The 23,708-nt window shown below is 33.2% G+C and overlaps 1 protein-coding gene across 4 annotated transcripts in view; it reads right to left on the bottom strand.

The window, feature by feature from the left end:
- Nucleotides 1-23,708, bottom strand: part of GRIK2 (glutamate ionotropic receptor kainate type subunit 2) — a 639,603-nt gene that overhangs the window by 15,511 nt on the left and 600,384 nt on the right. For all 4 annotated transcript variants that reach the window (XM_047734793.1, XM_047734792.1, XM_047734790.1 and 1 more), the window contains exon 15: nucleotides 14,225-14,450. In XM_047734793.1, coding sequence (XP_047590749.1) covers nucleotides 14,225-14,450 — 226 coding nt within the window. The remainder of the gene's footprint in view (nucleotides 1-14,224; nucleotides 14,451-23,708) is intronic.

The raw sequence follows: 23,708 nt of genomic DNA, 5'->3' as shown, positions 1-23,708 counted from the left end.
TAACAAGTAGAATCCAGAACCAAACATTAACTAATAACAACATCAACAATAATAACAATATAATAATAATTCAACAAATCATTAGAACAGGAAAATCACACTTCAGGGTTTGTGTGTGTGCGCACGCATGTGTTTAAACAGATCTTTTTATCAGAAGCCCATTTCCTCCAAAAAACTGCACTGATCCATTACTGTATTAAGTAAACTGTTGTTCTCACCAGTATTAAAGGTTAGGATAATTTCTGTACATTTAAAATTATTGCTTTTTTGAAAAATACATTTAACATGTTCGTTTTTAATCCATTTCCTGCCTTTACAAAATGTCACAATTAAAAAAAAAAAAACTAGTAAAGCTTTTGCAAAAAATTTCACAGAACATTGTCATTCAAGGCAGCAGTAACTTTTGATAATGCATAAAATCATATATGCAAAAATCTGAAACTCTCAGAAATATTACCCTCACACATAGTGCCACAGTAATAGGAAAAGAAAATATTTTTATCTGTGGAGAACAATTTTAGCTGTGTACACTGCATGGTTAAGATCAGTATTTCCTGTGGTTTTTTTTGTTTTTTTTTGGTTTTTTGGTTTTTTTTACTTAAATATATCTACTGGGACTTATACTAAAACCTTATCTTTGTTAAGAGTGATTAAAAACTTCATCAAGAAACTTTACTGCCTCATAAGGGACACCACTGTATATTTTGTTTTAACTTGTTTAATATAACAAGACCAACATAGCAACATTCTCTTAGAAAGAAAAGTGACGCTAAAAGCAGAAAGACAAGGGGAATCATAGAAAGTAAGTAACCTGATGAAAAAGTTGGAGGGATGGTCTGCCTAATCCAGGGATGGCTATTTCTTTAACATAATCCTTAATCTTACTCAGAAGAAATGTGTAGGTATATGGCTTCTGTACATTTTTCCAGTTTTCCTTAAAAGAAACATTATCCATTTCTCTATTTAGAACTCAATATTTTATTTCCATTATACAACTAATTCCTCATGATAATAGAAGAATTTCTGCTTTTTGGCTTCTTTGTTGTACTCTCTTCCATATGCTACTCCAGATGAAAATATTAAACTTAAAATCAATTTAAAATTTTTAAAATCCGTTTAAAAGATTCAGGCTTCAATGGATGAGCCTTGCTCAGTCTACCTTCTACCTTGATCACTAACTGGACACTCAGTCTAGGTCATCTAGTATTATCATTACTATTATTTACCTTTTAGGATGTGACTTATTTTCCTATGTGCATTATAAACTCTGGAGTAGATGATGTTTATCCATGTATATCTATCATTTATCTCTATCATCTATCATCTCAATATTGTTTACATGATTCTCAGTTCTGAATATTTTTTCACATAATAAGCTCTCAACAAGTGTTTCATATTGTGAGGAGCATATCTGACTGAGGCATTCTTACCATAATGGAAGAGTAACAACCTAGTCCTTTCGGTTTGTCGGATGTGTATTTCAAAACCATGAATTAAGGCCATCTGTTGGGCTATCCAGTTTTCATTAATTCACTGCATCTAACCTAACACCAGCTTCAAGGTCACTCTTACTTTGAATTACCATTCTGATTAACCATGCATATTCTCTGTAAAATAAATATTTGATCGAGGGAAAAAATCCCCAAAGCAGAATTGCAGTTCATCAAATATACCTTTTAATTGGAAATACAGCAGCTGAAGCAAATTTTGTACTGATAGTACTTGTGAAAATAGTACTTATGGCCACATGTGACAAATATAAAATGTGGCTTCTCTTTTAGAAGTACAATAGTAAGCAAAATTTGGGGTGATAGTGACTTGAAAAGTAGACTTCAAAATGGAAAATTCTTGATACAGCTAAATAGTATTTTTTTTCAGCTAAGTATTATTTTGGGTCAGCTTATTTTTCATCCCGAACAATACTGAAAGAATATTATTTTATTGCCAACCCACCATAACCATTAAACTGCATTAGGATGTTTATTCTAATATCTTCAAATACAATATTCTCCCCTACATTCTTAAAATAAGAAACAGACAAACAGAAGCAACCCACTTTTCAACAAACGATAGATACACCTTGATTTCTTGCTTGGCTGAGCTTCCTAATTCTAGCACTTAACAGTAAGCATAAAAATTTCCCATTGCTAGCAAACCTCCCCAAAGTTGTTTTCCAATATAAACATAGTAGTGTGTGTATGGAATTTGGTTTAAATCAAAGCTACAAAGTTAATATACCTCATTTTGAGGTTTTAACAAGATAAAATAATATAGGAAATAATTGATGACAGTAAATCCTTGTCATTTTGTCTTTGATTTAGTTCAAGTAATTATTTTTGTTAAAGAAACAGCAATTCAACAACAAATTATTACTTCTTTGGTACATCATTTGATAATCCTGGGGAAACATTTCTATACAGATACTAGTTGAATTCCAAGATGGGCTGAAATTTCATCTCATTGAAAAATATCAAGGACACGTTGAGAGCAAAGAACAAAAGTATCTTTCATCCTCCTTGTGACATGAACAGCCATGGGCCTAGCTCCAATGAAGTGAAGAGCCACTAGCTAGATAGATACAGATTGCGTTTTTCCCAGGCCCCAATCCAGCTTCAATTCATATGCTGACAAGTGAGGAACCCTGAGAGCACCGAGCGGCTATGAGAGAAGCTGCCTCCGAGGAAGATGTGCATTTTTTTTTAATTTTTTATTTTTTCAGCATAACAGTATTCATTATTTTTGCACCACACCCAGTGCTCCATGCAATCCGTGCCCTCTACAATACCCACCACCTGGTGCCCCCAACCTCCCACCCCCCACCCCTTCAAAATTCTCAGATCGTTTTTCAGAGTCCATAGTCTCTCATGGTTCACCTCCCCTTCCAATTTCCCTCAACTCCCTTCTCCTCTCCATCTCCCCTTGTCCTCCATGCTATTTGTTATGCTCCACAAATAACTGAAACCATATGATAATTGACTCTCTCTGCTTGACTTATTTCACTCAGCATAATCTCTTCCAGTCCCGTCCATGTTGCTACAAAACTTGGGTATTCATCCTTTCTTTTTTCTTTTTTTTTTTTACAGCTTTATAAACATATATTTTTATCCCCAGGGGTACAGGTCTGCGAATCGCCAGGTTTACACACTTCACAGCACTCACCATAGCACATACCCTCCCCAATATCCATAAGTGACTCTTAATCTCACGAAGATGTGCATTTTTGCAAGAGGACTCTGAGATTGATTGGAGAACTACTGAGGAAATTGTAAATATGTCTATTATAACACGTACTCTTGCACCTAAAAGTCAATCCTCAAATGCTTAAGGGACAGACAGATAGCCACAAATGAATGAAGAAACACTTTTGACAAAAATATCTGAAATATTATAACATCCACAGTGGATAACCTTCAGTTCCACTTTTAAAATTTCAACACAGGGCTACCAGATATTTTATTTCATTTTTTGTGAGAACACATGAACCATGTTGCCTAAAATTCTCTACATTAAAATATTGGCAAATAAATCATTTTTTGAAAAGATCTTGCAGGATATGCCAAGTACTTCTTAGAGCTGAATTTAGCCTTTTGATTTTCACTATGCAATCTCCGATTGTTGGTTCCTTTATATTCTTGCTCACAATGAGATTTTCTTTGGTTATTTAAAAATGAAGTGCATACTGACAGAACAGGATTATTATGTTTAAAAAAAATTTTTTTACAAGTTGCCAAAAACCCATAAGTTAGGGCAACAAAAAAGTTTATAAATTCTTATGCAGTCCTTGCATTTAATCACCAGTCAACAGTTTCCTTTGGTCAGTGCTTTAATAGGTAAAAGACTGGTTAGCCCAAAAGATCTGAGGGTGTCTGCTGGAACCCTCAACTTCCATTCTTAAATTACTGTGCTGCTGGCAATGTTAAATTTTATGAAATGGCTCCCTGCTTCCTATGCCGAGATGAGTGCAAGGTTGCCATAAATACACAATAAATTTCAGGTGCTTTAAGAGCTGTATCTCTTTTTACCATTCTTTCCATGATAAAATCTTCCAATACAAATAGAACCAAATCACACTCTCTTAGAGCTTTTGCCTCAGTAGAAGACGGGTTTTATTGCCTCAAAGAACACTTTCCCTCCCATATTTGTTCTTAAGAAGTGCTAGGACAAATTTTACATTTACATTTCAGATTTAATTTTATATTGCTGTATCTGCAGATTTATGTTTTTATTGAATCAATAATGTTCTTATACAGTACCATAGCATCATTGTTCATTTTCTCTTAGAACTTGTTTCCGTTTGTAACTAAAAAATAACTTCTGTGATTGTTTAATGCCCGTTGACCCTAACAAGCTATAAATTTATTTTTTTTTAATTTTATTTATTATTCGACAGAGAGAGATCACAAGTAGGCAGAGAGGCAGGCAGAGAGAGAGGAGGAAGCAGGCTCCCCGCTGAGCAGAGAGCCCGATGCAGGGCTCCATCCCAGGACCTTGAGATCATGACCTGAGCTGAAGGCAGAGGCTTAACCCACTGAGCCACCCAGGTGTCCCCAAGCTATAAATTTCATAAGGACAGGTATAACACCTGAGACAGAGTAAGAACACCATATTTGTTAAATGAACACATGCATAAATGAAAGAATGTATTAATTACTAAATAATTGATCATTTATGTTTGTAATGTTATCTTTAGTTATTTCTTTTGAATCCAAACTATATCTAGCTCTTTAATCTATATGTGATAATTATATTACATTTATTTCAAATGAAGCATTTAATATATGTAGCAACTAAACACTTCATGGGGCCCACTTCATACTTCCTATTAGATAATAGCTAAATTGGGTATTGTCTCCCTCTTTGCATTTTCTTTTGAAGATCTCCCATCAAAAGCCTTCAATTTGATAGGACTATAAGAAATCCATTAATGAGAATCACAGAAATAGAAGAGTAATCTTATCTTGAAATCTAATTACCAACATTTTAATCACAGAATAGTAAATAACAGATAAAAATGATTCATTCTCCCTGATACCTTGTAATCTTTCCACACTGGAAATCTAAGAACATCATTTCCTTTTTAAAATTTTTCACTGGTTCAGTGGTATAGCTCTTTCAGATCTATAGAATAAAATATCCACTCCTAAATGTGTCATGAAATCCACTTCTTCAATCTATCACAGGCTTCCTCTCTGATTTTACCTCTTCTACTTACAGCTAAACTGCAATACACACTAGTTGTACCTCCCATTGCCTGGAGAGCCCCATTTTCACACTTCCTCCAATTTTCTGGCTGAATTTCCCCTAATTCAGATAAACTTCTGCTCACTCTTCCCTATATTTGCACACTTTTTCTTGAGTACCATAGATATATACAGAATCCCTCTTCTTTGGTGCCATAACACATGCAAATATTCTAAAACAATATTTGGTGTATCATATTCTAATGTTTTTCCATACTTCTTTCCTTCCTAGATGATGATATGAATGCCCTGGGGGCAAGGACCATGTCAAAATCATGTGTTTTTGTTGTTGTTTTTGTTTGTTTGTTTGTGTTTTCTTTACTATATGACACTCATAGATACCACGTAGCACAGGTGCTAGATTCCAGGCATATAATGATGGACAATGCCACATGAGTCCTATCCTTGAGTTTTCACTGCAACAAAAACAACAAAAAACCATACACACACATTGGATATTTAGAGAATAGAGGGTATAAAAGTAAGATACAAATAAGTTAAAAACCACAGATATATCCTTAGTAATTCTCTGTGGTACATGTTTTCTGATGCAAATACTATAAATATAATATATTTAATCCTTATTACACCCCAATCGTGTAGACGTGATTCTTCCACTTATAGATAAGGATGCTGAGTCTTAGAGAGGCTCAGTAACTTCAACCAAGACACCAGCAACACTCAGGTGAAATGAGAATTTGTACATAAGTCATCTGACTAAAAGTCCACACATTCTATAAAGCATGCAAAGAAAACGCCTTTCACATGAGAGCCAGCAAATGCAAGGCAGTCATCTTTGGAATTTAGTATTTACACATTTCATCTCCGTGCTTGTACTTTTTCTTTTTTCTAATAAGAGTGATTCATTGATCTTACTCAGTCCTACTAACCAAAGGATAACAATCTGGCATAGTCAGTCTGGTTAACTAACCCATAATAGAGTTTGAACCCATGACCTTGGACTAATCAGAATAAGACACCAACTAAATGAATGAAATGATCTTGCACATAAAACCTATGAGCACTAATTCTGTTTTTATAAAAATTATCCATTCATGCATTGGTTGGGCACCATTTGGTCAGCATTTGCAATATTAATGAGGATGGCTCACACTGTTGCTTATAAATCATCAAATTCCCCCTGGAAGCTTCCTAGATTCTAGCACGCGGGGTCTATTGAGGATGTCTGTGGAGCAGGCATAGCTTACTGAGACTCTCATCTGTTTTCAGTGACATGAAATCTAGACTTTAACAATATGCCAGGGATATACAACTTATACAAGTATAATTTGACTTTTTTTTGTTTAATTCGGGATCTGAAAATTATTAGATCTTGATTTAGCCTTGCAAAATCACTTCACCAACATTAAAATTATGCTGCTTATGCAATGAAAAAATAGAATGCATTTTAATGGAAGGTTTGACCTGCAGAAAGATGAATAATTTGCATCAATTTTTGCGCATTATGTTCAACTAATGAAGACAAATGTATTCATTCATTTCAGTAAAGCTGAAGAACTGAAGGCTGGCTATTTTATGCGTCTATAATGATGAATATTACAGTACTTATTATGTGATGAATTGGGAATTCTAGAAATGGATGGTGAGCAAAACAGGGAAAAAACATGCTTCTCATACTGATTTCTATTTTTATAAACACTGGCATCTGCCTTAAACAAACAACATGCCTCCCCTAGTACCAATTCTATATCTCTCACTTCATCAAAGAACAAGAAATAAAGAAGCAGTGAGATCTCATGGATTTAACATTAGAAGAGGGAAGTGAAGAAAGAAATTTCACATTGTTCACATGTCAAGGTAGTCTACTTCTTTCATAAAGAAGTCGCAACATTTTTTACCTTAGGCTAATTATGTATAAGAGCATTATAAGGAGATTAATGTTACTTGAGAATCATTCATAGGACTACTGCTATTTTGTATTCATTAACATAAAATGTTATAGAACAGTTTATAAAGGTAACTTGAAAATCCTATTATGAAATAAGAATATATCCTAACAGTTATAAGTTATACTTATTAAATAAGTAAATACAACAGAAATAAAATATATATAATAATTTTGTGTGTGATAAAATTATCTTTAGGGGTGCCTGGGTGGCTCAATCATTAAGCATCTGATTCTAGGTTTTAGCCTAGGTCATGATCTCATAGGTTGTGGGATCAAGTCCTGGATTGGGCTCCCTGCTCAGTAGGGGGTTTGCCAAAAGATTCTCTCCTTCTGCCCCTCTCTGCTCTCTTTCTCTCTCAAAAATAAATAAATAAATCTTTAAAAAATTTTTCTTTAAGTCTAACCTTAGTATCAAAAATCACTATAAATATATCCACTTTACATTAATCTCTACTTCATTTTTATATTTCTGTTTTATATTCTTCATGTATTACATATGTCAGTAGGTTGTATAATTATGATATGACTAAGTTAATTTACATTTCATTTACAGAAATAATTATTCACTGACTGCATGAAAATTACTATTGATTTAACCCAACAAGTAAAATGGGAACAAACGGTATTATAGAAAATTTTTAGCATCAACAGTATGCATAGAAAATGAACACAATCCCTCTATCCCCCATCAGCTGACACATATTTCATCTGTTATTAAAGTGATGAGGAACTAGCGAATGAAGCACGCCACTAGCTTGTTGTTAAAAATAGAAATAGTTTTAATGACACCCTTCAGTCACTTTACAATATTTCTACCAAATTGAACATAGCAAAGCAAAATAACCCCAACTGGCCATAATGGATTTTTTCTGGACTGCTGCTTTCCTACCAGCTCATGGACCGCTGAGTCTGCCTAGTCCTCAAAGTACAATGTGCACTCACCATTCGAAAGAGAGAAGCCAAGAAGGCTTTTAGTCTGGGCAATAAGAAGGGAGGTAATGCAATAGAAAATGCCATTAAGCAGAAATGCTCCCTTTTCAGATAAATAGATTATTACCTATGGTGAATTAAAAGGCAAGAGACGGCAACTGCTCACACATTTTAAATATTCCCTAGTGAAAACTGCAGTGATTTGCTTTTATGCTTTACCTCATCTAGAGTTTTTTTTTTCTTTTTTATCAAATTCTTTTAATGAAATAGGAAGTTCCGTTAAGAGTAAGAACACCTACAGCTTCAAAAATCTCCCATACCGTACATATCACGTTGAAATAACACTGCTGCAGCCAGGAAAACGGAAAGGGATAGAATGTCACCCCAAGCTTAATTAAGCCAGCTTATGCTTATTTAGCATTTACCTTCACATCATTGTTGATTGCTCCACTAAAGTTATTTTTGTGTAAACAGAGCTTCCTTAATTAAATAGCTTATATTGGAGTCATTCGGCGATTTCACAACACACTTTGGGCAGTTCTCATCATACTCAGAATGATGAATGGTGATGGCAGGCCCCTAGATGAGTCACGTTGGAGAAGCCTAGCAGGCTAACAGGAAACTGCATGGGCTTTGGGAGGGGTTAAGGAAAATATACACAATTTTTGAAATATTTCTGATTTCCCACTCCAAAAAAGACAAAGTATTTTCTATTTTAACCTTCTCCACTTAACCTTATGTGCCTCCATGACAATATCTGGCGATCTGAACAACAATAAAAGCAAAGGATTTCTTCTCTTTAATCACATTTACAGTATTAGTAAAGATGAAATTTTCACTTTGGACTATGGCTCCTGCAGAATACAAACCCCAAATCCTGGGGAATTTCTGGTACTGATCTGAATTCACAGAACTTGAGCCCATAGTCCTCTGCTGTGAATATATTTATCTCATTAACTCTTACTCAAAAGAACAAGAGCCTCAAATAATACTTTTTTCACACCTGAATGCATTTTTTTTGTGATTAAACAAAATTTTGAAACTAAGTAAATATGTTGTATTACAAATAATTTTCAATATGCTTGAACAGCAACGACACAAAAGGCAAATGTTAATTAACTCAATGAAAAATATAGATTATAACATTGGTTGAAAGTTTATGGCAAGTCAGATTCTCATTCAAGTACTAGAGTTACATGTCCTTGTGTTTACTAATGACTAAATAAGTATAAATAATTCACAAAGCCATATTTCTAGTAGAGGTAATAATAGAGCAAATCATAAATTACTGCCTGGAATCTTTTCCTCAGAAGTCAAGTATTTAAGGAAGTGAAGTATGAGATGCCTCTTTCTAGATTACACTTCTTTAATGAAGTTATATAAGAGAGTTAAGACTCACTCATAACAGACTGAGTCTCAAAATAATTTTGATTTTATGCCATGTTATGAATGAATAAAATATAATTTGTTAAAGAACTTAATGTTATCATGTCAAAGTGAAGAGAAGTTCTCTGAGTAAGAAAAACAAGATCTATATTGCAATACTTCCAGGTGATTGATTTGAATATTATTCCTTTACATTACTGCTTTCAAATTTGTCTCATTCAGAGTTAGGCTAAAAATAAAATATATGCTACATGCATTAAATAACTTTTAGTGATAATGAGAGGTTAATACATTTAAATTAATATTTGGCAGTGAAAAATAAAGAAGAATGTGCTAAAATAATCTTGGTCTATCATTTTTCTGTATCATAGTACTTTTTCAGATTTTTAAAATTTTTATTCCTATGTACTGATAATTTTACATTCAAATTCCAAGAATGTCCTTACAAAAGTTAGAAATTTATCATGTGCTATTGTCTAATTAAAAAAAATTACTTTGATGAAAACACTAACATGCTACTATACCCCATTAATCTATACACTACAAAAAATGATTCCACTTAGATATATAATACTACATATCTCATGCATTGTCCTTGCCAATATCAATGGATATTTTCCACAATAACTCAGGTTTCTTCAGAAGGACAAAAGTTGATCTGATCAGCTAATTTGAACAGATAACGGAAAAAAAATCTACATCCTAAGGTTTAGAGTTTATTTTTTTTTCATCTTATCTATAAGATAAGCTTAAAATTAGAGGAAATAGAAATTCTAGGTGCTATGCCTGGTATTTTCCTCAATTTAAAAAGGTACATTAAAATATAGCTTATATATCTATCAATATTTTGAATTGTTTTATATTTTATTAATAAGCCTCTATCTCTTTGTAAAGAGTGTCAGGGGTAGGGTGGGACTGAAAACTTCTTTTGGTATGTTTGTTTTGTGTATCTATAAGTCTGTTTCTCTTTTGTTTTCCTTCTTCATTTTGATTTTTAGATTCCATATATAAGTGAAATCACACAGTATTTGTTTTGCTCTGTCTGACTTAACTTCACTTAGCATAATACCCTCTAGGGAATTGCAAGATTGTTGCAAATGATGATACTTTCTAATAGCACATTATCAGTCTATAGTCTAAAATATAAATTTGCTTATACTCCAATTCATAAATGAGTATACTTGAAAAAAATGGCAAAGAGTCACTCATCACAAATTCCAAATAAATGGTACATGAACTCATGAAGTTTTTGTGTTCATTATGCAATTCTTACTGAGGGAAAGAATCATACCAGACCTAACCATGGGGAATGCCACAGTTGGAGCACTCCATTAACAAAAAACTTTGCTCCTCAAGTAATAATTAAGAATACTCAACCATTAATAAATATTTATCATATATTGGAGTTCATTATAAAACTTCTGAATTAATACATACATTGGAATAACAACAACAAGGCTTTGTTTGGGAGGGTTTTCCCTGGTTCAGACAATAAAGGTGTTCATTTTGTGTGCAGAATTTAAAAACAACAATAACATCCACTATTACATACACTAGCAAGGCAAACATGTCAAAAATAAAAATATTCCACCTCAAAAATATCCTCTGTACATCTAAATTCTAAATTATTACTGTTGAGTTTTAATAACACAGCTTTTATTAAGCTTTGAATTAACATACATTTAATTTCATAATCTTTCATAAACATTGTATTCCACCTGGAAACTAATTTGGAAAATGTCCTTTATATAGTTTACCCCCCCAGACCCCCGGCAACAGGTGTTCTCAGCTACACTTGCATAAATGGGGAGTAAGAATCCAAGCTTTTGTGTATTTTTTTGTTTGCTTGTTTTCACTTCTATAGTGAATACGGAATCATTATTTGGGTCTACTATATATATATAGAAATATGTTGGGGCGCCTGGGTGGTTCAGATGGTTAAGCATCTGCCTTTGCTCAGGTCATGATCTCCAGGTCCTGGGATTGAGCCCCAGGTTAGGCTCCCAGCTCAGTGGAGAATCTACTTCTCCCTCTCTCTCTGCTTGTGCTCTCTCTGTCTCTCTCTCAGATGAATAAATAAAACCTTAAAAAATATATATATAGCAATATGCAGTTTATTTTTTTTAATTTTATTTTTTATAACAATATGCAGTTTAATAGGAGGTAGTGTCTCAAAGCTCTCTCAAAACCAGTCCAAACTACTTTGAACTACATGATAAATTTGAGAAAACTTTACCAGATATAGTATAATTTAGTGTAGAAATTTTTTGGTGAAGTCACTATGGTGGAAAAGTTTTGGATTTCCCAGATATTTGAAAGTTGCTAGCAATGATCTCAAAGAAACAAAGACATTTATAGTATTGTAATTTCTGGAATTGCTCATGAAATTAGATTTCCATAAATCTATGCCTAACTTTCTAACCATGGTATATACGTTCATTTGAAAGAAATTTTTCACAATTAAAACTAATTAATGAGTAAAGCCAAATTGACAAGTAAATATGGCTATGCTATTTATTAAATATGAATACATGAAGATCTGTTGTGACCAATCAATAAAAAATTTGCAGAAGTCAAGGCTCAGAAAAATTATAATGTTATTATTTCTTACTGTGATGGGCCAGTGAATAGCTGTTTTCACCTTCATTTCAAAAAAACACATTGATGTAATTAAAACATGTTAATATGGGTTTTTTTTTTCCTTTTGTATAGTTTCCTGTTTCTGTTATAACAAATCATCTCAGGACACCTAGATGGCTCAGTTGGTTAAGCATCTGCCTTGGGCTCAGGTTATGATCCTGGGGTTCTGGGACTGAGCCCCACACTGATTCCCTGCTCAGCAGGGAGCCTGCTGCTCCCTCTCTCTCTGCCCCTCACCCCACTCCTGTGAGTATGTGCACTCTCTCTCTCTATTAAAGAAATAAAATCTTAAAAAAAAAAAAAACACACAAATTTAGTGGCTTCAAAAAATACAAATGAATTATCTGATAGTTTTAAGGGTCAGAAGTTCTAAAAGTGATATGTCTGCAAGGCTGAAATCCTTCTTTGACCTAAAGGAAATAATTTGTTTCCTTGCATTCTAAACTAACTCCAGGATGTCACCTGCGTTCCTTGGCTTGGGGCCCTTTCCTCCATGTTCAGTTCAGCAGGTAGCATTTTCAAATCTCTCTCAGTCTCTTTCTCCTCTCAACTCCCTGATACCATGGTCTGAATGTTTGTGACCATCTAAAGTCCTATACTGAAACCTAATCTTCAATATGATGGTATTTGGAGGTGGGGCCCAATTAGTCATTAGATGGTGCCCTCATGAATGAGATTAGCGCTTTTATAAAAGGGACTCCGGAGAGATCCCTGACCATTCTGCCATGTGAGGACACAGTGAGAAGATGGTTGTCTATTAAACAAGAAGCAAGTCTTACTACAGGGAGTCAGCTGGCACTCAGATCATGGACTTCCAGCTTACAGAACTGTGAAAAATAAATTTCTGCTGTTTATGTACCACCCCATCTCTGGTATTTTGTTATAGGTGCCCAAATAGATTAAAATATTCTTCCTTTCACTTCTTCCATCATCATGCTTCCTTAACTGTGACTTCCTTAATTTGTTCCTCTTTCTTATAAGGATCCACCTAGTTAAACCAGGGTAGTCTCCCCAATTCGAGATCCTTACCTTAATCATACTTGCAAAGTACCTTTTGTCATATAAGGTAACATATTCACATGTTTTGGGGATTAGGTTGTAGACATTTTGGGGGAGCCATTATTATGCCCACCAATGTACATGCAAACTGTAATGTTATATATGAATACATTTGTCATAAATATGTATATAGACATATTCATATACATTATACACATATATGAACTTCAGTACATCAGAATTTTCATTGTCTCTTCTGGCAATTGTTATCCTTTCTCTTTTTACTTCTTTTTTTATACTTTATTTCATTTCATGATTATTATTGAAAACAACTTTGCCATATGAAAGAAAAATGTTGTTAAAAATAATTAATCCTGGGGCACCTGGGTGGCTCAATGGGTTAAAGCCTCTGCCTTCGGCTCAAGTCACGATCTCAGGGTCCTGGGATCGAGCCCCGCATTGGGCTCTCTGCTTAGCAGAGAGCCTGCTTCCCTCTCTCTCGCTCTCTTTCTGCCTGCCTCTCTGCCTACTTGTGATCTCTGTCTGTCAAGTAAATAGGTAAAATCTTTGAAAAAAAAATTAATCCTGGTGTCAAATATTCTAGATATGTTATTGGTAAACAGTCTGCTATTTCTCTTAAATAAAACAAATACCTTCTCTAATATAAAACAGTAAAACAAATATCCACAGAAATCAATGAACAATTTGTGGCCCATTCTTTTCATTAATTTTCTAATATTATACTCAATTCTATACTATATTAACTTTCAAATACTATACTCATAAGCCACAAATCTGAAAAATAAAATGCAAAAGCTTTTATTCATAAAATATTTTTTAAATGTAGAATTGAGAGGGTCTTTTACATTGATGTGAGTTTTTTCTACACTGATACACAGACATGTCTGCTGACCATTCTGGTAGAAATAAATTTTTCTTTCGTTACTTACCTGTTTAGAAGCAGATGTCCAAATTGCTTCCTGGTTTTGTACCGTAACAGAACATAACAAGATAGATTTGTTAAAAACAGAATTCCTAATGGCATATGGAAGCACTGTTTTCCCTTCTCACAGCGACTAAGATTAATGAACAAAGAACCAGTGACTGACATAAAACCTACCCATGGGGGTGCCAACGCCATAACCTTTGGAGTCTATGAGGCCGCCAATCTGTGTCAGGTTACAGTTCCGCTGGGTAACAAATTCAATGGTTGTGGACTCCATTAGGAAAGCATAATCAGAGGTGAGGACTCTCTGGATTCCCTCTTCATTACTTTTGACGAGTACTGACTGCCTCCTGCTACTCATAAAGGCCCACATTTTGTCATACGTAGATATTTTTGATTTCTAGGGAAAAATAAAATGGGTAAGAAAGATATTTCTTAGTTTCCATGTGATCCTACAATATTTAGATGGAATTCACTGTATTTCATTTACTCATACTACCTTAATTGTTTTACTAATAATAGTAATTAATTCCTCATCTCATATGTCCAGGTTTAACACTGAATTATTTAACAAACATATCAAAAATAACTTATGTTAAGAATGCATAGCTGATAAATCATAGAAGGCAATAAAAAAGAGAATATCGATATTAATAGGAGAAATTTTGTGCTTGTATTTCACATGCGTATCTCAGGTGTATAATTTTATATTTCACCATAACTATAACATTAAATTTGGAAGACATTGACACTGGACAGCAACTGACACTGGAAAACCTTGAGTTTTTGTGTTTTTGTTTTTCCCTGCATGGTGACTATAAGATCAATGTCACATTATCCTCCAAATATACACAAAGATATAGGCTGAACAAATAAAAACAATTTGTTACAAACAAAAATTTCCACTGGGACACAATCTGGACACCACAGAACCTCTTTTAGCCTGACTCAGGACAACAAGAAATCTATCATTCAGATCTACTGACTAAAGATTCCTGGACCAATAAAATTGAATAGATCTTATGTCCACCTGAAAATCCTTGATAAGGCTTCACTAGGATTTCATTAGTGAAGGAAAGAAATTGGTTTTGTTCAGAAGGCACTGGTAAAACATAACCGTGGAAAAGGTTAACATCTGCTTATGAAAAGCTCATCTGTAAACCCTAACCCATTAAATTCTTACACAAATACAAAAAAAAAAAAAAAAAAAAAAAAAACCTGAAGCTATAAACACAAGGACGATATTCACTATATTCGTTGCATTGGCATAAAAAGTTAAAACTGTTTTCAAATAAATAGATATGCAATCTTTCTACACCTTAAGCATGTATTTAGTCTTACATGTGCTAGGTCATAAATGGGATATTACCACTTCTTCCACCAGAAGGCAGGTGCACAATAATACTTTGAAAAATTCAGACACTGTTCCAATGATGATAGAAGAAAAACCTTCCATGTACTGGGAGGAAAAAACCTAAAAGTACAATGAGTGCCTTCTAAAAACAAGTATAGCATTAAGGGCTAAGAGAGGGTAGAAATGCAAACCTTTGTTCTCCAGTGAAGCACTAAGCATACCAAAGGCCAACAGCTTGAAGTTTAAAAGATAGCAGCTAGAACATCTAGAATAAGATTGATAGGATTACAAATTTGAGAAACTATGGTGGCATGTCAATTATTTTAAAGTAAAATAATCATATGTTGGAAATAAGAAAAATGAAAGGAATATTTAAGGTTATGAAGAAATCCTTATTGGAATAGTTAAAACTGATAGTGAGATTTTGCACAGATGCATTTGACTTTCCAAATCAGTAACATAATGAGGATAGCCAGAATAAATTCACTTCCTTTCAAAGGTACAGAACTTATCTCCTAAGACTTTGCATTAAGAGAGGCCTAAATACAAAAGAAAATCAAAATTAAAGCTCACCTGAAGATTGAGATTTTACATAAAAAATTAAATTGCACATAGTTTTTGATTTAGTGATAATAGATAGATACACAATCCCATAAATAATAATTCTAAAAATGTATGTCATCAAAACTGCATACTCATCAGTTGATAATATAAAATGTAACTCTTTAACAGAGAGTGATAGTGTGGTATCATAACATGGGCATACTCTCTGAGAACAAAACCAAGCAGAGAGAAAAGAAAGTGTACAAAAACTGTACAAGAAGTTATTTTTACTTGTATTGACCATAAATTGCCGAAATTCTCTCTTTCATTTCAGTTATAAGAGCATTAACAATCGATGTTTTGTTGCTTTAGTTACATGATTTCCAATTTCTGATAACACATTCCATTCATTGATAAAAGTTAATTTAAATAAAACTTGACATTAGTATTTTTGTCTCAAAGAGGGAGGGAACAGAATATTTACAATGGCACTAATCATTTAAATATGTCTATATACTTGTAAAATAATACATAATTATGTCTTTCTTTTTTATAATATTTTGTCATATTATATATTAGAATTTCATAATATTATGTATTATAAAAATTTTATATTAGAAGTAGCATTTTCTGATTTAAAGACTATATATCACAGGAAATTTTAAAGAATAGAATTACATTTTTAACAGTATAACATATCCATTATTAATGTTATATAAACAGATCAAACTTTTTAACAACTGAAAACCAAGAAATTAAAAACCAATCCCAAGCTATCCTTTACAGATATATATAGCTTAATTTTAAATTAATGTGAATGTTTTTTTTTACATTAGAAGTATCTTATCTATGACCTTTAATTGAAATTGGGATTTTACAAAATACATTTGCATATAAAATTCTTTGAATGCTTTGCTGCACTGATATTTCATTTCTATGAGTACTTCCTAGAATTACTATTGATAGTAATTTTGAAACTAATCATTTTGAATAATCCATTGCTACACAAGTATCTCCTACTGAGTTACTCAGACTTTCAGAAATCTGTTGTCTATGATTTTTTTAAGATTTTATTTATTTATTTGATAGAGATTACAAGTAGTCAGAGAGGCAGGCTCCCCGCTGAGCAGAGAGTCCGATGTGGGGCTCAATTCCAGGACCCCAGGATCATGACCCAAGTCAAAGGCAGAGGCTTTAACCCACTGAGCCACCCAGGCGCCCCTGTTGTCTATGATTTTTGTACAGCTTCACTCATCTTTCCTACCTGCAGAAGATATAAATATTTCTATTATTCTTAAAACTGTCAAATAGGTGTAGATAGAAAAGTCACCCAAATTGTTTTATTTCTCTTAATAAAAATTTAAAAACCCAAATAAGAAATATTTCAATTTAGAAATACTGACTATCTGCTGGTCACACATATTCTATGTGGCTTGTTTGCTTGATTTGTTGCCATTCTTGACCTCAATTTCCAATTTAGCACAGTCACTTGTTTGCACCTCCCATTTATGGCTATTAAGAGATATTATTAAAAATCATCACTGTCTCTGTGACTCTGTATGCGTGGGGTGGGGAGATGATATTCAATCCTTTCCTATTTCTACAGAAAGTTGGAAAAGGTGGACTAATCTTTAGCATCTTCTGACAATCTAATTACTTCTATTACATATAGTAGTGAAGAGAATCTAATGTGACAGGTTTAAAAACAAAAGGTCTGTACAACATGAATTTGACTGAAACCCTCAAATTTAAAGAAGATAAGAAATTTACAAAGTATTTGAACAAAGTATCAGAACAAACTCATAGCCTGAATATGAAGTTTAAGATGCTTTTTTTCTCTATAAACCTGACCATTCAGAAATAGTTGGTCACCTATTACTTAAGTAATTTATAGATCTATCTGAATAATGTAGGCTGAGTCAGAAGTAATGATCACTAGCTGTATATCTCTTATTAATGGAATCTATGTCTTATGCAAGCCACTTAATATCTTTGAATTTCAGTTTGCATAATAGTCAAATATCTTTGCCAACTTCTTAGTGTTTCTTGTGAAAATCACAAAATATAATAAGATACTATGTGTAAGCACAAAATATAATAAGATACTATGTGCAAGCACACTATGTAATAGTGAGATATTTTTATAATTCCTATTATTTTTTAAAAAGAAAGCATACCACTAAATGCTTTATGTTAGTTTTCTTAAAAAAAAAAAAAAAAAAAAAAAAGACCAAAAACTGTGACAGAGATGGCAAGTTGAATACCATCTCTGAGTACATGTTTCTCCCATGGTAAGAAACCACGAGATGAAAAAGAATGGGAAAATGTACAACTGGAAACAAAATTTTGGAAGCTGGAAAGAAGATAGATGAATTGTAACTTGGTTAAGCAAATTTATAACCCTCAAAACTTAGAGTTTGCCCACAAAACTTACAGAGATTGGCATTTCTATATCTCTCTCAAAGCCAGAATGATCAAAGATCTAACAAAAGTAAAATTTATTGAAAGAATGTCTTTTAAAAAAGTTAGATGCTTGATGCCCCTTCTTTCTCTGAGCAGCATAGTGACTGCTCCATTCCATCCAAGTAGAGGACTAGAGGTTTTCTTCTCTGGAGACAAAACAAGAGCACACTGGACACAGGTTAGCCAGGACAGGCCACATTAAAACCAGAAGAAATAATTTGGAGTCTACACCCAACGTTGAGGTCAGTCAGCCCTGTTTCTGTCCTGCTCCTTAGAATTCCTTCAGTAAAGACAATGGAAAATTTTTTTTCAAGCGAAATTGGACTGCACCAGAGAGATAATAATGACCAGTTAACACACATAAAGTTCAGCATGTGTGAGGCATCATTCTTAACTATATAAATATTAAGTTGTTTTAATTTTAGAAGATTTCTATTAGGTGATAAGTATCTTTACAGCCATCCTTCAAATGAGGAAAATAGAAAACAGAGAGATTAATAATTTGCCCAAATTCATGTGGCTACTTAGTGGCAACACCAGGAATCAAACATTGACAGACTAGCTACCAAATTCATGTTTTTAATCATTACCCTACATTGATTGTATGTAAAGACACATATCATGGATTCCCAACAAAATGATCCAACACATCACCCTCTAGCAAAGCTCATAGTTTTTCAGTCTTGAGCAAGCTACCAGAGTTTCCAATGAGCCTTTATCATCAAACACCAAAGATAACCAGATATTTGAAGGGAGCCTCTAATATGGAATATAAAGAAAAAAAAAAAAGGCATACATGCCTTCAGAGAGGTAAAAGATACTGCATAGATGAAAATTAAATAAATAAATAAATAAATAAATAAATAAATAAATGGATTCAGTTGAAAGAAAACACATGCAGGGAACAAATACATATTAAAAATCTCATATCAAAAATGAAAGCCTCAAGTGAAATATTAGAAAGTAAAATCTGAACAAAGTTTAAAGAAATCTCCAGAGAAGTAGGAAAAAGTTAAAAAGACAGAAAGAAGGAAAGAATGCCCTGAAGAAGGATCGTGAACTGAGAAAGGCTGTGTCCATGTAAGTTCATAATGAGCAGCAAAGAACTTTCTCGACAGAGGGAAAAGCAGTTAAGAGATGTCATCTTGGACATGAAATTGATGGGCTGGCGTACTTGAAGGAAGTACGCTTTGGCTGGGGCATATAGAGTCAAAGAACATGGTACTTGAAGATGACAGAGATATTTGACTAGAAAGATGACAGAGAAAGTGGTGACCAAGGTGACCTTACTGTTTCCCTCAGCTTTCTCAGCTTTAGATGAGCTTTTTCCTGTGTCCAGGTCCCTAACCTCATTTCGATCCTGGCCTTTCCAGAAACCAGATGGTCCAACCATTGAGGTCCTTTTACTCTTTTTCTTAGATTATTCACTTCAGAAAATATGTAATTGTAAATTCTTCATTTGCATCTCTCAGATGCAAATCTTTTTAAAAGCCTCTCATCAGCTTTACAGTTCAGAACCATCTTTCTCAAGAACCCAGGAGCCATCCTTGAAATATAATCATCAAAGAAGAAGTGCATCTACCATGCAGTCTCTCTGGGAAGAAAAGAGCTTAATTTATGTGGGCACTTTAAGTTATAAAACAATTCCTGTCATGAAGACACTAAAAGTTTCTTTTTCCTTTGGGTAAGACCAGTTAACAAATACAGATGGCTATGATGCCCCCACCACAGCTCTTAGTAATACATAGCAGCAATCCAGGTGGGAAAAAGTACTTGCACTAAGGGAAGTGGTGTTGGAGATAAAGAGAAAACTAAGACTTCAAGGTGTGGGCATGTGCATATGCATGTGTGTGTGTGTGTGTGTGTGTGTGTGTGTGTGTGTGTGTGTTATGGCTAGGGCTTGGTCATTATTAAACTACAGGTAGTAAGAAGCAGTTTAGATTGAGTGACTAATTGGTTTCTGGTTTAAACTAAGAAAGAAAAGAACATCAAAACAAGCTTGGGGGAAAGGATTATACCTAGTAGGTTGGAGGTACTTAAGAAATATCTGAATAGATCTGCCATGTGAAGGTAGATATCTAACTTTGGAGTACAGGGGAAAGGTAAAGGCTGAAAATACAGATTCTGGAGTCCTCTTGGACAAAGTAGTGGATAGATGAGGAAAGAAGATCACAGAAGAACCCTAGGATCAAACTCAGTGCAATTTTGAATTTCAGTGGCTGGCAGAGAAAACTGAGCCTGCATATGAGACACACAAAAAAGTGAACAAAGATAAAGGAAGAAAATATGGAAATTGTGGGGCTTCAGAAATCAAGGCAAGAAGGTGTTTAGTGAACGAATGATCACTTGTAGTGATTTGTGGGGGAAAAAAATGTATTCCTTGGACTTAGCAAGAGAAAGTTCCTTAGTTATTTAGCAAGAGCTAATTTAGTGGAGTCAAGTATTTAGAAGTCACATGGTAGTGGATTAAGGAAGGATTTGGAGAAAGTTAATGAAAGTTAAATAGAGCCAGTAAGTGTCAAAAAAGAAAGTATATATATAGATAGATAGATAGATAGATAGATAGATGTAGATATATATATGATCTCCACAATAATTAGTACATACATATATATGTGTGTGTGTGTATCCAAAGATAAACTATATATTTACATTTACTGATTATTTATATATTTTTATTTTTATAAATATTTATATATGTCAGTAAGTAGGACTCTGAAGAATAGGAGATCCATGGCAGTAGATAGAAGAATAGTTTGGTTTAAGTAAGACTTTCAAAGATTAAAGAGGTTGAACATGTTTAAATGTCAGTGGGGAGGTTCCAGGAGAAAAGAGAGGTTTAAAAAAACAGAGAAAGAAAGACAATTAATAATGCAAAGTTTCTAATAAGATGAATCTCAAGTAGAATAACAGAGGATTTAAAACACTGCAATTAGCTTGACCTTTGATTTTAAAATATTAATACTAAACACATGTGGAATTTTATTGATACTCTAAGATGTATTGTGTAAGGAGAAAACAAGAAGTCTCAGCTAGATTTATTTTTAATAAATTAGAAAAGTGTTGAACATTTTCAAAGTAAAATAGACTATAGATCTTTGAGGTTAAAATCAGTAGATGGAAGCTGTACAAATGAAAGATTAGGAATAAAAATTCATTTAAAGTCAGTAAGCAAGTAATTCAAACTGAAATTAACAATATTTGTATACTAAGTGTGAAAGTTGCATGTAACCTTGCTTAGAAGGAAGGACATACCAAGTTGCAATGTGAACTAAAGATTGGAGGTGAAAGATGGGACATGTTGAAAGAACCCCATACACGATGTTTTGCTTAACCTGCTGTGTTTAAGATTGGTTTCATTCAATGAAGTAGCTACCGACCATCATCAAGGGACAAGATAAAATCATGGATGGGAACTAAGCTGCTGAACTAAAATGTACAGTCTGTGAAGGATTTCTAGCTTTGGGACTACAGAGAAGTAAGCACCTACATAGAACACCAGGAAAGACTCAGGAATTGGGACATAGCTTAGCTCTATGCATCACTGCCGCCAACCTGGTGAGGAAAGACTTTCCAAAAGAATGCATTATTTAAAAGAAATATGAAAAATGAAAGTCAGGTAATGAGCTAAGCATGAAATAATGTAATTCTCTGTAAGAAAAGCATTGATTTGAGATAATGACAAATTAGAGCATAATGGAGAAGCTGTTCAGGTAGAGGTTAGCCAAATAAGATAAATATTCAATTAGTGAAAAAAGAAATCTTATTTTACTCTTTTACTACACAGATGACAGAACTGAGGCTACTTCATAAGAAAAAAAAATTGCCAGTGAAGGTAGATTTGTAAAAAATGATGATAGCATTTATAAGATTATGATTTTATAGAAGAATTTTAATTACATAATAAGACGATTAACAAAAATGAGAAACATTCTTAAGTATTATCCTTACAGTTATGTTGTAAATAATAATTTAGATAAATACAGTTGAGCAAATAAATGAAATCGTGACTCAAACGCATTTCTTGAAATGCAATGAAAGTCAAAGCACTACAGAGAAAAAGCTTATTTAAAATTTTCTAAATAAAATCTTATTTTCTTAAGCAATGTACCCTGTCATTCTGAACTCTAGAATCAATTTCTTTTTTGTTGCTGTTTTTGTGCCTCACATTAAAGACACTTTTTCTTCTATGTTAAATCAGATGGATTTAGGGTGTCAACGTTTAGCAGTGTTTATTTTATCAAAATGCTGAGGTTTGTAAGCTGACTTGGTATTTGCTAGATCAGCACAAAACAAATAAAACTAGTTCATAAGGCACTGTCTTTTCATAATAGTTTTCAACAGAGCATAAAAGAAATGAGTCTTGTCAAGAATAAACTTACAAAAAATAAGAAATACAACACTTTTTAAAAATTCCCAGATGCCAAATGATTTGTGCTTTAAAAAGAGCATTTAGTTTAAAATACTTGAAATATTTTAAACATACAGCTAATGATTTAAAATTTAAGGATATATTAGTTTGGGTTTCTGGCAGAACTCTCAATTTGCAACCTGAAATTATTCGGGTCTTTGCAGATCTCAAATAACTAATGGTTTTATGCAATGCTTTTCCTGAGCATTTTAGAGAGATTTTTAGAACTGCTAAGATATTAATGTAAGGATAGTGTTTTGAAATTTTGTTTCTCTGTGTTAGAAAATGTTAAGAAATAATATGAAATAAAATGTTATGAAAGCTACTAAAGTAAGGATTACTCTTGTACCATTTGTATAGGTCTTTTCTTATTGGGAAAAACATATTTTACAAATACAAAGCCATCTTCATTTAAAAAAAAATATATCCTTAGCTTAAATTCTTTAGTACACAAATGAATTTTTTTTTCACAAATGAATTCTTCATCTTCATTTGTTTTGCCTCATGTCAAATACAAATTAAAATTTAGAAACCATATTGTGATCATTAACCCTGTCAGTGTAAAAATGATAAATAACATATCAATATTTATGTGACCTCCAGAAGCAAGAATTTAAAATTAACTTTTTAAGTACATTCTAGAAGAAAGTTTACCTTTACAAATGAAATGACAAATCTTAAACATTAATCTTGTTTGAACTATCATAGGCACAAAGTATCAAGAACACAGACAATCCAGTACTATTTTTGATAAGGCCTATTTCATATAATATTAGAAGTATTGACTACAACTCAGATTCTTTAAAAATGTTAATCGAGTGGTACAACATCTAAAACATCTTGAAATAACCTAAAGAATACTTCCTGTTAAGAATCCACTTATTTTG

This window comes from Lutra lutra, chromosome 6 (assembly GCF_902655055.1).
Source record: "Lutra lutra chromosome 6, mLutLut1.2, whole genome shotgun sequence".
In the NCBI taxonomy this organism is placed as follows: domain Eukaryota; kingdom Metazoa; phylum Chordata; class Mammalia; order Carnivora; family Mustelidae; genus Lutra; species Lutra lutra.
Note: the sequence above shows the minus strand (reverse complement) of the source record. Positions and strands in the feature narration are given on the sequence as shown.